Source organism: Colobus angolensis, unplaced genomic scaffold (assembly GCF_000951035.1).
Source record: "Colobus angolensis palliatus isolate OR3802 unplaced genomic scaffold, Cang.pa_1.0 Scaffold234, whole genome shotgun sequence".
Lineage (NCBI taxonomy): Eukaryota > Metazoa > Chordata > Mammalia > Primates > Cercopithecidae > Colobus > Colobus angolensis.
The window spans coordinates 1,143,982-1,162,226 of NW_012115533.1; the positions used below are offsets into that span (position 1 = coordinate 1,143,982).

The 18,245-nt window shown below is 40.3% G+C and overlaps 1 protein-coding gene across 1 annotated transcript in view; it reads left to right on the forward strand.

Moving 5' to 3' along the window:
- Positions 1 to 18,245, forward strand: part of ZBBX (zinc finger, B-box domain containing) — a 138,508-nt gene that overhangs the window by 98,378 nt on the left and 21,885 nt on the right. The window contains exon 20 of the mRNA XM_011944626.1: positions 2,810 to 3,067. Within this exon, the coding sequence (XP_011800016.1) occupies positions 2,810 to 3,067 (258 nt within the window). The remainder of the gene's footprint in view (positions 1 to 2,809; positions 3,068 to 18,245) is intronic.

Genomic DNA, 18,245 nt, shown 5'->3' on the forward strand with positions numbered 1-18,245 from the left:
ATAGCAATAACGGTTAGCATCATATTAAATAGTATTCAGTGAATTACTCCTATTTTTTATATCCTTACCAGTAATATTGTACCCATTCATACAATTTGAAGGCACTATTGAATTTTATCTTCCCAATAGTTGGCTTAGTTTATTAGTAATCATAGAGCATATATTCTTTAGTTAACACCAAGGAAATTTAATTTTGTTACATTTAGAATATAACTGATCAGTGCTAATCAATAATTTCTTATGATTACATTGACGGTGATGGTGCATGTTACTCCAGAAGTAACTTCTTACGCTTTTAATCTACAAACTGAGATTTTTTTTTTAAATTATGGAATGATCCCCTCAATCATGACATTTTTAATTAGTTCCAGTATTAATGTTGTCTTATATCTTAAACTTAACAGCAACATTATACCGTTATATATTAAGCACTAGAAAGAATGATATATTGACTTAAAAGAGCAATAACAAAATCAGTAATCAAATTGGGGCCTCTTCTATCTCTTTCTGTCTTTTAGTTACTTAAAATTACACTTTGAGCATATTTCCAGTAAGAAAGATGGTCTGTTTCTTTGCTGTGTGCTAAACATAAGTCTGACCTGTCCTTTATGTACTTTTTCTCAATGGGGATCAATTACATTTAAATACTGTGACAATCAAATGTTCTTGTAAGTGTTTGTACTCTTCCAGATTTTCTGAAGGGCATCTACATTATATTAAATATTTCTTTCTTCATTTCTGTGAATTGGCAGAAGTCCAGTCCTTACTCATAACATTTTCCTTTGGTTTGTTTTTTTTTAAAGTAAGAGTTGTAAATTCCTTTAAATTTTACCTTGACTGAGACATACCATCTGTACCATTGTACAGATACTAAAATGTGGTTTACCCCATAGAGTAGAACTTTTGGTTTATATTGTGAATTATTGTTACACTCACTGACTTGTGTGACTACTGTTACTGCCCCTACTATTGCTTCCTTATGTAGACGTGGAGAGTTTGGTTCTTGATTGCTATAAATATGGTTCTTTACATATTATAGATAAAAGAGGAAATCATTTCTAACTTACAGTCATAAAAATAAAAAAAAAACTCCCAGGGATAATTATATATATATATGTTTTTAACACTTAGGCATATTTTAGCCTGTTATTTTTCTCTGAGCACAAATAGACACAAAGGATCAGTCTTATTTTAACTTATTCATAATTTTATTTCAATAAAAATTATTTTAAAAATTGATTTCTGAAATTTTCATTAAAGTTGGTACCCTTTGAAACTTACCTTGGTCAATTTTAATTGTTTAAATAATTATATACTGTATTCAGAGTCTTCTGAAGTATTAGACACATTTGAAGTAGAATTTTTTTTAAGTTAAAAAAAGACAAACTCCACTTTGGTAGGCCGAGGCAGGCAGATCATGAGGTCTGGAGATCAAGACCATCCTGGCCAACATGGTGAAACCCTGTCTTTACAAAAAATACAAAAATTAGCTGGGTGTGGTGGCACGTGCTTGTAATCCCAGCTTGGTAGGCTGAGGCAGGAGAATCGATTGAATCTGGGAGGCAAAGGTTGCAGTGAGCCGAGATCGCGCCACTGCACTCCAGCCTAGTGACAGAGCAAGACTGCATCTCAATCAAAAAAAAAAAAAAAACACAACAACAACAACAACTCAATGGTCATTAAATACTTAATACATCATGACCGCCTGTAGTCACTTTTTTGAATTTTATATTTTTCGTTGAGTCGCTAGAATGAAAACAATGTTCTATGGCATAAGTTCCATCAAATTAGGGTTTTTATGATAATGACAATTGCACATTAACTCACCTAATAGTTTTACAAAGCCAGTTTGTGTTAAGGGAGTGCAAAGTTATCTTATAATATAATTATGTTTACTATAAATATATTTATCTAAATCAGAACAATAATTTATTACATTAAAGCATTTACCTGCCCTATGAATTTTTAAATATGTACCTTGAAAACTCTCTTGGCCTTATTAAGTGATATTTTGAGAAGTACTAAATTAGAAATTAGTTATGTTGTGTTAGTATAAGATTTGAAGAGATTTTTTTTTCCTACTGTGAAAGAAGCAAACATGTTGAAGAAACCAGCTAAGTCGACTTTCAAAATAGATCAAGACAAAGTAGTGACTGTCCTAGTGGAACAACGTAATAACCTGACAGAGATGGGTGCTTCTGGAACTTTTCCAGAAGAGAGTGAGCTCATCCTTCGGAAAATTAGAGATGTGATCTCAATTTCTTTAAAGCCTGTGTTTTTCCAAATATTCATATAAATTTTGTAAATTAGTCTCTTTTGTTGCCATATTTTTAAATGTAAGAATAAATTACAGATCATCAAGTAAAATTGGTTCACTAGGAGGTGGCACCATGCTTTTTCTAAGGGTTTTTTTTCTTGCAAGGTATAGTGTGGTATTGTCCTGGAATTTAAGACACATGTCGTAGTGCTTGGCTTTGGAATACATTATAAAATTGTGTGTTGTTTCTTTATGAAGTTGACTTAGTTTATAGATATTTTCCTTTGTGAATATTAAAATTAGTTTGTTTTTCTTTGAATGTAGGAAACTTAGGAAAAAAATACACAGAAGTGTTCTTTATGACATTGGAAAAGTAATTTGAGATTAAGAAAATGTAGTTAGCTAGAAAGGGTGATAGTCAAAGTTAATTTTTCATAAACTCTGTTACATGAACTTAACTTCTCTGTGTGCAGGGACCTGGTAACTTGTATCTTTAACTACTCATTCAAATTTTTAAAAGTTGATTTAAAAACTTTTTACTTTTAATTTTAGATCGGAAATCACAGAGACCTTCAACAGCAAATTTTCCACTTTCCAACTCTGTTAAAGAAAGCTCCAGCTGCCTTTCATCCTCTCCTCGTCGATCAAGAAGTGTAGCTGCTCTATCATTGTCTACAGCAGCTTCTGAAATTTCAGAAATTGAATATATTGATATTACTGACCAGAATGAGCTTTCCTTAGATGACACTACTGATCAACGTACCTTAGACAGTTTGGAAAAAGAATTACAAGTGCTGAGAACTCTTGCAGGTAATGCTATTTTTTTCACTTTCGATAATGCTAATTAACTCTACCCTCAGCCTGATTCTTCATGTCTTGCGCTAACAAAACAAGCCAGCAAACAAGAAAGCTTTCCCTTTTCTTCTTTTTTTTTTTTTTTTTTTTGAGACGGAGTCTCGCTCTGCCGCCCGGGCTGGAGTGCAGTGGCCGGATCTCAGCTCACTGCAAGCTCCGCCTCCCGGGTTCACGCCATTCTCCTGCCTCAGCCTCCCGAGTAGCTGGGACTATTTTTTAGTAGAGACGGGGTTTCACCGTGTTAGCCAGGATGGTCTCGATCTCCTGACCTCGTGATCCGCCCGTCTCGGCCTCCCAAAGTGCTGGGATCAACCATTGTGTCTGTTTTCCTGGAAATTTCCTGATATCACACTGAATATGTTTAAAAATGTGTGGATGCCCAGCCACACCAAAGATGGTCCCCATAGCCTATAAAACACAGCTAAATTGTGGAATGAATAATTTCATGTGCACAGAAAAAAATCTTTTTTTTCTCCTGTCTGCAAACCCACTATAGGATTAATCTCTATAGCTTTATGTAAGCCACTGTTCAACATCCTTATTGGAAAACTGAGCCATTAGATCTTTTAAAGCAGTGCTTTTCAAACTTAAGTGTTTATACAGATCTTTCAGGGGATCTTGTTACAATGTAAATTCCGATTGAGTATGTCAGGTAAGGTGAGATTCTGCGTATCTAACAGGTACCCAGGTGATGCCAGTGCTGCTAGTTGACAAACCATATCTTGAAAAATTATGCCTGTGCCTTTTATTTCCAACTTCAGTGGGCATAGTCTAGCAATATAGTGACCATATTCTTGAACATGTAAAGTTCTGGCTCAGTAGCAAAACATCAGTGGAATTAATCTTTTATTTACATCATAAAGGAACTCACACAGTTTGAAGGAAGCCAGCTGCAGATCCAAGAGGCAGGCTAGAAAATTCTTTGGTCCTATATATTCCATACTTGCTTTTCCCTTGTTCTCCTGTTAGTGGTCTCCTCCTTTATTGATCTTAGAATAATGACTGCTATTTCTCTATAAATTATACATCTTTGTTTTGAAAAAATTAAAGCAATACAAAAATACAAAAAAAAAGAAATAAAAACTCACCACAAATTCTAACTACTCTTAAAATAACCATTATTGACATTTAGTGAGAATCATTTTAAACATCACTGTTTATATAAGTATACAAATAAGAATATAAACTTAGTAGAATGAACAGATTGAAGGAACATGATAAAAATTTTACAAAAATAGGTCTATGTACTCCATAATATATTTTAAGTATACATTTAACCAACTTAATAAAAGGAAAAAGAAAAATAAAATTAAAATTAATCATACATTTCAGATAAATGTTTTTCCACCACAAAAATATTAAGTTGAACTTGTTATAAATGAATTTCTGATGCTGCAAAAGAAACAGCGCTTGAATATAAATTTAGTTTCCTCAGTAAGGCAATTTACTTTTGCAAAAGGGTGGCACTCCTATCAATCAAGATCACAAGTGCACACCAAACAAAGGATACCAGGGGTTTTTTATATCCTTAACACGATCCCTATTTCTGTGTTCTTCTCCCATGGGCTGGGGTCAGACTGCACAATCTGAGCTGATCTGATTGGCTACTTGTAAATATTTTTCTAAATATGGAAGGGAGGCGGATGTAAGGTACAGTGATGGAGCATGTGAGATATGCAGTTTCAAGGAAACAATGAGTACAGGTAACCAAGGGAACAGATGTGTTATTGATTAGAACTCATGGGAAGGAGGTAGGCTGTTTACAGTAACTGTTGACAAGGAGAAACAAGAAGGTTGAGTTGGAGAACAAAGGGTAAGGAAGTTAACAGGCTAAACCTTTTGAAGAGAAACTCAGAAAGATTCATTGTCTCTTACAATTCCTCCCTTTAAAATTTTTATAATCCCTTCTCTTCAAACCTTTTTAACATGTCCTGGCTTTGCTGTTCAACTTGGTCTTCTAAAAGGAAAGGCTTATCTGATTAGGGTGGAGGAACACGAAGGGAGGTTTTAGTGAGTGTTGTCTTTATAAGCCTTTGTACCAGCCCATGGATGCATGGTATGATGCAACACCTAACAAGAACAAGCACACCCATCATGACTGCAAGAGAAGTGAAGATTGGGGCCATGACTCCTTTCCATTTACCAAACCATCTTTCTAGCCATCCTGAAAGAGGGCTGTCAATTCCAGAATTTTAGCTAGTTCATTGGACAAAGCAGTCAGTCTCTGTAAGGCTTTTGTTTTGCTTCTGTCGGAGGCAGTATTGTTTGGGATAAAGGTGCAATTTTGGGTTTTGATCATAATACAAACTCCACCTTTTTCAGCTAACATCATGTCTAGGGCCATTCTATTTTCCCAAACCATTTGGCTAGTAGGTCCTAATTGCTCAACTATTCCTTTGACAGCATCTCTAGTGTAATTAATAAATAATTGCTGGTTATAGTAGATATAATTAATCCAATCTACATTTTTATTAATAGTTACCCATGGAAATAATGATTCAAATCCTGCAACTATTTGATCTTGGGCTTTGAACCTATCAGGTACCCCTGTGGGACTCCAATTGCATCTAAATAAACTTCAGAGTCAAAAGACCCATAAGGGGCTTCTCTTATTTTATAGCTTTGTGTTTTTTCTTTTCCTGGTTGATGAAATGCCAGGGTGAAAGGGATAGCCAATTGTACAAAAGCGCAAGTACTGCTCCAGTTACGTGACAGAGTGTCCAGTAAGGGTCCACCACAACACCACCATACATCTGCTTGAGGATGACTAAGGAGAGACTGATGAGTAAGCTCCTGGAAAGGCTTAAGATCACTGCATCCCACTAAGCTTCCAAGGAACACTAAATTCTCCCTCTGTTATGAGAGACACGAGGTGAACTTGACATCAGAAGATGGAAGCTGAATGGCCCTCGGGGGCTGACCCACAGGGTGTTGGATTTTGGGATACAGCAGAGAGAGAGGTTGCCATGATTTGTTGCCCCAAGCCATGGAATATTGGAAGAGAGCTACCATGCAGCCCATGCCCAGTCAACTGGGAGACCATCTGAGTGGAAAGGGGATGATCTGGGCCTCTGGACGGCCGAGTGCACAAGCATAACAATTGCTTTTATTTAATGTGAGACAGAATATTTGATCCCTTCCAACCAGGCATTTACATCTTGATATCCTGTTTCAACTGCTGAAGTTTGCCTTACATCATCTTCTCTTACAATATCTACTTTAGTATTATCATTAGCTACAGAAGAGATGGCAGTCTGATTAGAAGAAAGCTCAGAAGGAGAAGAGAAGGAAGGGGGTGAAGAGAATGAAGGATTAATAAAACGCATTTCAAAAGACTCTCTGAGGTCTGTGCAGCCAAGTTGGCTCCTGTGCCACAGAAGCGACTTAAAGTAGGTTTAGTATCAGTAGATGTGGGAATGAGAATAGAAATTTATATGGGATTACATTGGTTATACTGGTAATTAGGGGAGGTGCTCTCCTTAGTGAAATGAATGTATGGTTTTTAGGATATACAACCACCCGCTGATGAGGTCCAGCCTTGATATTCGGTTGTCAACAGGACATCATTCCAGCTATGACAGACTTGTTTTTCTATATTTGTTAAGGAACAAGAGTCTTGATAGGGGGAGCCTTTCACTTTAAAGGAACAGACATACTTTTCTGAGGCTGAGAGTTGCCTCTGACTTTGGAGATCTCTACAGGGTATGACTAGACAAGCATCAAATGTAATAACTTGGGGTGTGTTTGATTTAGCTACATTAATGACAAGGTGGTCAGCATTGGAAGGAGAAAAGAAGAAAGGGTAATAAAATAGATGGAAGAGAGTTAAATTTTTCTTAGCTTTAGTTTGAGGGGGTTTTCCCCTGGAATAATGGCATGACTTCAGGGGTGACGGTGCTTTCTTGACTTGAGTGTGATGGGTCCATCCTTTCTCTGCTGTCTGGACTGCAGTTTCAATGGTCAGGAGCACTAGGTAGGGTCCCTCCCAGGCCAGCTCAAGTTTTCCTTCTTTCCAGCTTTCGAGGAGGATGTGATCCCTGGGCTGGTGCTAATGGACCAGGAACTCTAGGGGTGGCGTCTGTACCATGAGACCTTTGGCTTTTAAGAGAAGAGAAGGTAAAGGAGAGACCAAATATGCAATTACTGAGGAATTGATCTTTTGTCTCAAATGTAGGGATACAGGTAGTGGAGTGTACATAGGGCAGTCCATAAAGCATTTCATAAGGAGAAAGGCCTATATCCTTTTGAGGTGCAGTTTGGATTCTTAACAGGACAATAGGAAGACATTTGGTCCATGGTAACCGAGTCTCTACAACTAATTTGGTTAAGTGATTTTTTAAAGTTTAATTCATCCTTTCTACTCTCCCTGATGAAGATGGATGCCCAGGTGTATGATATTCCCATTTAATGTCTAGGTCTTGGGACAACTTTTTAATGACGTGTGCTGTGAAATGGGTTCCATTGTCTGAGTCAATGTTCTCTGTTAGTCCGAATCTATGCACTATATTTTCATTTAGTGCTTTTACTACATTATTGGCCATTGCATTTGAAAAGGGAATAGCTTCAACCCAGTGAGCAAGGTGATCTACTATTAATAACAAATACTTTAGATGAGCAATTAGGGGCATTTCAGTGTAGTCACTCTGAATACTTTGGAATGGTCTTAGCCCTGGATTCCTCCCTACCAAGGGAGATTTCTTTATAACTTGTTTGTTGTTTTGTTTTTACATATTAAGCAACTCTCCGTGACTTGTTTGGCCAAGGTATAAATTCCTATACATCCGTGAACTCTGCAAACTGCATCACACATGGCTTTGGGTCCCCAATGGGTCTCTTGATGGAAGTGAGACAGGATTTCTCTCAGGAGGGGTTTGGATAGCATTTCCCTTTGGCCTGGTAATACCCATTTTCCTTCTGAGTTTTCTTTGGCCCCTATTTTTATTAATTTTTCTTTCTCCATGGCTGAGAAGACAGGGACTGCAGTATGGGAAGACAAGGGGTTAAGTGAAAGACAGGTGTTTCAGATGAAAAGTCAGTCTGCTTGGCTATCTGATCTGCTAAGTTGTTTCCCTAGCTTTCAAAAGAAAGTTTTTTCTGTTGTCCGGGAACATGAACAATAGCTACTTCTTTGGGCAACTGAAGGTTATCTAATACTTGGGTGATTAACTCCTTGTGAACAAGGTCTTGGCTTTTTCTATTAATAAGACCTTGTTTAGTCCAAATTTTTCCAAATATATGGGCCATCCCAAAGGCATATTTAGAATCAATATAGATGGTTCCTTCCCGCAATCACTTTAAAGCTTGGATGAGTGCAAACAACTCATAAGTTTGGGCAGAGCAGTTATTAGGCAATTTGCCTAACTCTGTTTCTTCAAGAGTTTCTCCATCAATTACTGAATACCCATTGTGTCTTTTTCCCTCAATCACCCAGGAGGAACCATCTATGAATAAGTGTCATCCTGTTTTGAAGGTGGTATCCCCTAGGTCTGGTCTAAGCTTTGTTTGGTAGTCAATTAAATTGAGACATAGGTGCTCCCTGTTTAGATTTGGATCTCCTGTTAAGAAACCTGCTGGGTTGAGTGAATTATCAGCAGTTAATGTTAAATCATCTTTTTCTAGCAAAGTGGTTTCATATTTCAGGATTCTGGAGTGGTAAGCCACCTCTCAGCTTCTTTATTTATTATTGCTCTAACTTTGTGGGGTGTACTTGCAGTCAACTTTCCCCCAAAAGTTAACTTTCTGCTTTCTTCAACTAATATTGCCATAGCAGCAACAGATTGGATGCATTGAGGCCATCCACAAGTGACTGGGTCTAAAACCTTTGATAAGAAGGCTACAGGCTGCCGGCGGCCACCGTGCTCTTGGGTAAGCACTCCTACAGCCACTCCATTATTTACATTGATGAAAATGTGAAAGGACTTTTCTAGAGAAGGCGAAGTTAAAATTAGGGCAGTCATAAGTCTTTCTTTTAATTCCTCAATTTGGTTGACTTCCTAAGAGGTCCACAGGAGATAGTCAGGTTTTTCTTGAGTAGGCTTCTGGTATAGCAGCTTACTGTGTAAGGCATATGAGTCAATCCAAAAGCGGCAGTATCCAACTAATCCTAGAAATTTTCTGAGCTCATGCTTAGTTTGAAGCAAGGGTAAATACACGATGCCTTCATCTTGCTCTGGCCCTATTCTCCACTTGCCTGCACTTATTAAATGGCCTAAATATTTGACTTCAGGTTCTACATACTGAAGCTTTTTCTTTGAGACTCGTAACCCCTCGGAATGTAGATGATCAAGGATACGTATGGAAAAACGGGTTAGTTTTTCTACATCCTCTCCTGATAGGAGGATATCATCAACATATTGGAGCATGCCAATGTGCTTTGGAACAGAAACCTTTTCTAGCACTTGCTCTAAAATCTGACTAAAGAGGTTGGGTGAGTCTGTGAACCCTTGGGACAAAACTGTCCACCAATACTGTTGTTTTTACCCTGACTGGGTGTCTTCCCACTTAAAAGCAAATGTGCCTCAGCTGTCTTCAGCTATGGGACATGCCCAAAAAGCATCCTTTGAGTCTGTTACAGTAAACCATTGATGATGACGTGGAATTTTACTGAGAATACTGTAAGGGTTAGGGACAATGGGGAGAATAGTTTGGACTATTTGGTTGATAGCCCTAAGATTTTGTACTAACTGGTATGGCCCATCTGATTTCTTGATAGGCAGTATTGGGGTATTATAAGGAGACATACAAGGCTCAAGAAGCCCATCCTTCATGAGACTTTCAATTATGGGCTTTAACCCTATCTGTCCTTCTAAAGGGATAGGGAATTGCTTCCTCCTCACCACTTCCTCGGGGGTTTTTAGCTTGATGTGGATTGTGGGAATCTGAAGTTTTCCTTGGTTTCTTTCACATTGAATAAATACATTTCTCATCTGCTGTGGTAAGTAAATTTAATGAGGCAGGGAAACCTTTTGGGGTAACTTGTAAGACTATGCCTAACTTCAACATTAAGTCTCTTTCTAATAAGTTAGTTCCTGCCTCAGGGATCAATAAAAATTGGATATGAGTCAATCAGTCTTAGAGTTTAACTTCTGTACTTTCTAAGACTTTTGCTTTAAATGGTTTCTCTTTTATTCCAGAGACTCAAAGGTCTCCTGAAGAGCAGGCAATGTCAGATGGAGGGATACCGAGGAGCAAGCGACCCCTGAATTGACTAGAAAGGTGATAAGCTCATGATGGGGTCCAACTTCTAAATTTATCAAGGGCTCCTGGTGGGACTTGAAGTAAAAGAGACAGAGCCCATGAGCCCCCTATTCCTCCTCAGAGGTCATGAGGGAAAGGGCTTGTCTCTCCTTTTCTAATTCGGGATTAGACCATTAAGTGGTCTAATTCGAAGACCACTAAGAGGTCGGTCTTCCTGATTTTCTAATTTTTGTAACTTCTTTGAAATATCTGGCCAACTCTTAGTGACAAAGTGGAGTTTTAACATTCCTTGTCCAAGGGGGTCTTCTAAGTTTAGGCCTGAATATTGTCTCATTTGGTCCTTCAATCTGTCTAGAAATTTCATAGGCCCCTCATCTTTTTCCTGTTGTATATCAAGTGCTTTAGAGAGGTTGTGGGTTCAGGATACTGATTCCCCAATTCCCTTTATTATCATCTCCCTTAGGTCTTACATATTTTCCCAGTGAGCCGGGTTGTTATTGTCCCACTGGGGGCCTTGGCCAGGGAACTTTTGATCTGCGGTAGGAACGTCTTGACCCGGAGGGTGTTCATGCTCCCAAGTTGCCATAGCAGCCCTAGGGATCATCCCTCTCTCTTCCTCTGAGAAGAGAATGCCTAAAATGGACATTAACTCAACCCAGGTGTGTAACTGAGGTACCAGGGATTGATCAACTTGACCTGCTACACCATAAGGGTCATCTAATAATGGTTTAAGTTCCTTCTTTAAATTCCGGACCTGTTAACTAGTTAAGGAAGCACTTACAAAGCCGATAGTACCCCGTCCTTGTGGTACCTCTCTCAAGGGGAAGAGAGTCAGAGCTGACTCCATAGATGTGGAGGAAAATAGGAAATTTTCGATATCTCTTTTACATTGTTCTACTTCATGTTGGAGTCCCTTCAGGGAGGGGCACTTAGGCTGAGGGGGAACAGGTTCATGGGATGATGATTCCCAAGAATCTGAATTGTAAGGAGGAGGAATAACGTGAGCAGAGGAAGGATCTGGGGCAAGATCTGGGGCAGCAGCGACTGCCTGCGGGGAAGGATTGGGGCAATGAGTGGTGGAAAATGTTCTAGGGGATCCCATGCCCTGGAGTCTTGGGATCCCCCCTTAGTCATGGGAACCAGCTTTTCTGAGTCTTCATTGTGGGGTGCTAGATTGGGTTTTTCCCTAGTTGTTTCTAAGGGAAAGAGGAGAACAGGTCCCTATCTCTAACAAAGAGTATAGTCCAGTTTCTCTTGAGAATACTGAACTTTTATCATTTTCATGTTGAATTAGGAGTTGACACATTACATCCTCATTTGACCCAAACTTTGGCAAGAAGATTGTGAGTTTGAGGAGAGGACTCTGGGTCCAAATAAAACAGCAATATTTTATCATTTGTTGCTTTATCGTATTAGAAATTTCTTGCCTATCCTTCCCTGGAGGCTTATTAAGGATCAATTCCCTTGTATGAGGAATCTCTTGCCTATCCTTTAGCCCCACCTGTTGGAGGTTCCTTGCACCCTTCTTTTGCTTCCTCCACTCTGACCACTTTCCTTGCAGGAGTATTTCAGGTCCCTCTTAGCATGGATGGTGGGTCAGTATAAGCCCTGACAGGACCTCCAAAGGGCCACCATAAGCCATATAAGGTGACCATGGAACCGCAGATTGGACTCACTCACTCCGCAGAGCAGTAGTGCTTGTTACCACTTACACACTTTCAACCTCCAGAATCCCAACCACCAAGGAAATACTTTGTCGCCCCTGCGAGTTTTCTTACCTTGGTCTGTGCAGAGTTTAACTGGTTGCCGTGGTATATGAGTCCCCTTTTCCCAAGCTGCTGGCGTGTTCCTTTCCCAAGTTGCTGAGAGTCCGGGTTTATTCATCACACTGGGTGGGTCTTGATTCCTCACCCTGAGGCCACCACCATGAGGCAGAGGTGTGCGCCATCTCATGGGAAAGGACGGGAAATCCTTCCCCAGAGGAGAATGGGCTCCCCCTGCAGGCCACCAAGTTGTTATAAATGAATTTCCAATGCCTCAAAAGAAACAGTACTCGAATATAAATTCAGTTTCCTCAGCAAGGCAATTTACTTTTGCAAGAGGGTGCCACTCGCGTCAATCAAGTTAGCAAGTGCACACTGAACAAAGGACACCAGGGCGTTTTTATATCCTTAACGCTAGCCCTATTTCTGTGTTCTTCCCCCATGGGCTGGGGTCAGACTGCAAAATCTGAGCTGATCTGACTGGCTACTTGTAAATATTTTTCTAAGTATGGAAGGGAGGGGAATGTGAGGTACAGTGATGCAGCGTGTGAGACGTGCGATTTCAAGGGAACAATGGGTACAGGTAGCCAAATGAACAGGTGTGAGTTATTGATTAGAACTGATGGGAAGAGGGTGGGCTGTTTACAGCAAGTATTGGCAAGGAGAAACAAGACAGTTGAGTTGAAGAACAAACAGTAAGGAAGTTAACAGGCTAAACCTTTTGAAGAGAAACTCAGAAGGATTCATTGTGTTTGAAAAACTGTACAAAATTACCCTTTTATAGACCAAAAACAGTGGAATATTGGCAACTTTATATGGTTTAATCGATTATTTTTACAAATATACCTTTAAAAGTTGAGAGAGAAGGGGAGGAGAAACATGGCAGAATAGAAGCCTACATCATTCATTTCCCCATTCTCCCCCATGCTGAAACACCAAATTTTAACAACTATCTACACACAGGAAAGCACTGTGGCAGGAACCAAAACTCAGGTGAATAATCACAGTACCTGGTTTTAACTTCATGTTGTGGAAAGAGGTATTGAAAAGGGCAAGAGAGACATATTGAATTACCAATGCCACCCCTCCCCCACCTCCTGGCCGCAACCCTGTAATGTGGAGAGACAATGTGTGCTCTATGGGAAAGGAGAGCACAACAACTAGAAGACTTCACATTCACAGCAGTGAATAAAGTGCTACCTGGTCACAGCAGAGAATAAAGCTGTGCTGGACTCAGCCAGTACCCATGCATGGAGGAAGCATTTGAACCAGTCACATCCCAGAGGGGAATCATCCATTCCAGCAGTTAGAACTTGACTTCCTTGGCAAGCCATGCCACATTGAGCTGAAGTGCCTTGGGGTCCTAGGTAAACTCGAAAGGCAGTCTAGGACACAAGGACTGCAATTCTTAGGCAGTGGCTAGTGCTAGGCTGGGCTTGTGCCCAGTGAACTAGGGTGTCACATGACTTAGGGTGTCACATGACTGGGCTTGTGCCCAGTGAACTACTCAGTGAACTAGGGTGGCACATGACCTAGAGAGACACCACCTGGCACAGCTAAGGGAGAGCTTGCACCATCCCTCCCCCAACCCCAGGCAATGCAGCTTATAGCAACAAAAGTGACTCCTTCCTCCTGCATAATGAAAGGAGAGTGAAGAGTAAGGAGGGTTTTGTCTTGCATCTTGGCTACCAGCTCAGCCACAGTAGAATAGGGCACTGAACAGAGTCGCGAGCCCCCCATTTCAGGTCCTAGCTCCTAGATGATATTTCTTGACACAACCTGAGCCCAAAGGGACTCTGCTGCCTTGAGGGGACAAGAACCCAGTCCTGGCAGGATTCATCACCTGCTAACTGAAGAGCCCTCAGACCCTGAATAATCTCCAGTGATACCAAGGTAGTATATCACAGGCCTTGGGCTCTAAGATGCACTGGCTTCAAGAGAGACCCAGCACATTTTCAGCTGTGGTGACTACAATGAAAATGATGAAAAAGTGCATTTTACAAAAGCAGAGGGAAGAATAAAGGGGACTTTGTCTTGTACCCTGGCTACCAGCTTGACCATAGTGGAAAAGAGCAACAAGCAGGTTCTTGGGGACCTCAAGTCCAGGCCTAGATTCTTGAACAGTATTTCTGGACTTGGCCTGGCCTGGGCCAGATGGGAGCCCACTATCCTGAAGGATGACTTCCAGGCCTGGCAGCATTCATCGTAAGCTGATGGAAAAGCCCTTGGGCTTTAAGCAAACATTGGTGGTGGGCTAGCAGAAATCCCCATGGACTAGGGGTGGCCATGGCCACAGAGATCTCTGCCTATAGAAAGGGGAGGGAAGAGTGGGAAGGATTTTGTATTGTGGTCTGAGTGCCAACTTAACTGCAGTAGAGTAGAACCTCAGGTTAACTGCTGAGATTGTTGACTGTGAAAGTATAATGCTCACTGGCATAAACACAGAAAAAAGCACAGAATAGTATAACACTGTAATGGTGGTGGGTAAACTTCTCCTGACTTAAGTAGAAAGACTAAATGATGAATCAACCAAAAATAGTCACTATAACAACTTTTCAAGACACAGACAGTATAGTAAGACACAAAAACAACAAAAAGTTAAAAAGCAGGTGCATAGTTTAGAGTTTTTATTCATTTTCATGTTGTGTGTTTATTTATTTATGCAATCAGTGTTAACTTGCCATCAGTTTAAAATGATGGGTTATAACATATTACTTGCAAGTCTCATGGGAATCAAATTGAAAAACATTCAAGAGATATACAAAAAATAAAAGGCAGTAAATTAAAGCATACCAGCAGAGAAACTTACCTTCACTTAAAGGAAGACAGGAAGGAAGGAAAGACAGAAGAGAAGACTACAAAACAAACAGAAAATAAATAATGAAATGGCGGGACTAAGTCCTTTCAATAACAACATTGAATGTGAATGGATTAAACTCTTCAGTCAAAAGACAGAAAGGCTGAATGGATGGAAAAGCAAAGTCCAGTGATGTATTGCCTGTAACAAACTTACTTTACTTAAAATATACACATGAACCGAAAATAAAGGAATGGAAAAAGATATTCCATGACAATGGAAACCAAAAAAGAGCAGGAGTAGCTATACTTTATCCGACACAATCGATTTCAAAACAAAAATTACAAGAAGAAGATCATCATATAATGATAAAGGGGTCAATTAAGCAAGAGGGTATAATGGTGATAAATATATATGCACCAACACTGGAGTACCCAGATATATAAAGCAAATGTTATTAGAACTAAAGAGAGAGCTAGACCTCAATACAATAATAGCTGGAGACTTCAACACTCCACTTTCTGCATTGACAGATCTCCAAGATAGAAAATCAACGAAGAAACATCAGACTTAATCTGCACTATAGAAAAACTGGACCTAATAGATATTTACAGAACATTTCATCCAACAGCTGCAGAATACGCATTCTTCTCCTGAGCACATGGATTATTTGCAAAGATAGACCATATGTTAGGTTACAAAACAAGTCATAAAACATCCAAAAACTGGAAATAATATCAAGAATATTCTCTGACCACAGTGAAATAAAACTATGAATCAGTAACAAGAGAAATTTTGGAAAACACATGTAAATTAAATAATATGTTCCCAAATAAGCAGTGTATCCATGTATAAATTAAGAATCGAAAATTTCTTGAAACAAATGATAATGGAAACACCATATACCAAAACCTATAAGATACAGTGAAAGGAATAAGAAGGAAATTGTAGCAATATGTACCTACATCAAATAAAACAAAAACAAAAACAAAGCAACTTCAAATAAATAAAATTTGTATCTTAAAGAACCAGAGGCCAGGCATGATAGCTCATGCCTGTAATCCCAGCACTTTGGGAGTCTGAGATGAGTGGATCACCTGAGGTCAGGAGTTCAAGACCAGCCTGGGCAACATGGTGAAATGCTGTCTCGACTAAAATACAAAAATTAGTTGGGTGTGGTGGCACGTGCCTGTAATTCCAGCTACTCAGGAGGCTGAGGCAGGAGAATTGCTTGAGCCCAGGAGGTAAAGGTTGCAGTGACCTGAGATTGCACCATTGCACTCCAGCTTGGGCAACACAGTGAGACTCTCTGTCTCAAAAAAAAAAAAAAAAAAAAAAAAGAACTAGAAAAGCAAGCACAAATCAAATCCCAAATTAGTGGAAAAAAAGAAATACTAATGATCAGAACAGAAATAAATGAATTTGAATGGAAGAAAACAATACAATAGATCAATGAAACAAAAAAGTTGGTTTCTTGAAAAGATAAACAAAATTGACAAAGCTTTAGCCAGACTAAGGAAAAATGAGAGAAGAGCCAAATAAATAAAATCAATGATGAAAAAGAAGAAGATCTTACAACTGATACTGCAGAAATTCAGAGGATCATTAGTGGCTACTATGAGTAATTATATGCCAATAAGTTGGTAAATCTAGAAGAAATGGATAAATGCCTAGGCACACACAACCTGCCAAGACTGAACCTTGAAGAAGTCCAAAACCCAAACATACCAAGTAATGAGATTGAAGCCATAATAAAAGTGTTTCCCAGGCAGAGGTTGCAGTGACCTGAAACCTTGCCTTTGTACTCTAGTTTGGGCAACAAGAGTGAAACTCCATCTCAAAACAAACAAACGAGCAAACAAACAAACAAACCAAAATTGTCTCCCAATATAGAAAAGCCCAGCACCTGATGGTTTCACTGAATTCTACTAAACATTTAAAGAAGAACTTATACCAATCCTATTCGAAGTGTTCCAACAAAAAGAATTAGAGAATGCGGGAGATCATGGCAGACTGGAGGCAGGACAAGATTGCAGCTCCGGAAAGAGCAACGGGCAGGGTCTGGCTGCATTGTGAATTTTAGTTCCAGATGGACTGCAAGAGCAAATCAGAAATCTTGAGAGGATCCACAGACCCTATGAAGGAAGCAGACTGCTCCGGCAGGGCCTGGGAGAGCCCCGCAAAAAACTGAATGCCCCAACTGTGGAAGTGGGAAAGAGAGACCCACTCCCCCAAACGTACATCCCCACTGGAGAAGCTGAAGGTCTGTTTGTGGGAGAAGTTTCTGACTTTACCTAGAGCTAAGTCAATTTGGAGAGCCGAGCAAAATACAGGGGTAGAGGAAGCAGCAGAAAGGCCCTGGGAGCTTGTTGGCTTCCCTAGCAGACCATTTCTGCCTGGCACCAAAGAGATCCAAAGGGGGCAAGGCGTAAAACTACACAGGGATACGTAAATCTCTAGCTGAACTTTGTAACAATTTGAATGGGATGAGAAGCCTCCTGACCAGAATTTGGGGGAGGATGCAAATCCGGTGTGCAGACTCCACAGGCAGGGAAGAACCAAGCTCTTCGTTTTTGCAGCTGGGAGGCAAGTTTTCAACCCCTATGGCTCCACATGTGGAAATGATCTGGGTCTGAGGGCCACTGGGTGGGGTGTCATGGTAGGAGTGAAACAGGCCCTTCAGTTTGTGTGGGAGCTGGATGAGGCTTATGACTGCTAGCTTTCTCTCACTTCCCTGACAACCTGCATGACTCAGCAAAGGCAGCCATAATCCTTCTTGGTACACAACTCCAGTGAACTGAGACCCTCACCCCCATTCCCCACAGCAGCTGCAGCAAGACCTGCCCAAGGAGAGTCTGAGCTCAGACATGCGTAGTCCCACTCCCACCTGATGGTCCTTTCCTACCCACTGTAGTAATGGAATACAAAGGGCATATAATCTTGGGAGTTCTAGTGCCCCAACCACTGCCAGTTCCTCCCCATACTACCAACCTGATGCTCTCTAGAAAGCACCACCTCCTGGCAGGATGCCCACCGGTACAAAAATAGAGCATTAAAGCACCAAAGCTAAGAACCTCACGGAGTCCATCACACCCCTCCACCACCTCCACTGGAACAGGTGCTGGTATCCATGGCTGAGAGACTCATAGATGGTTGACATCACAGGACTCTGGGCAGACAATGCCCAGTACCAGCCCAGAGCCAGGTAGACTCACTGGGTGGCTAGACCTGAAAGAGAGACAACAATCACTGCAGTTCCACTCAGAGGAATCCACATCCATAGGAAAAGGGGGAGTGCACTAAATCAAGGGAACACCCTGTGGGACAAAAGAATCTGAACAACAGCCTTTAGCCCTAGACCTTCCCTCTGACAGAG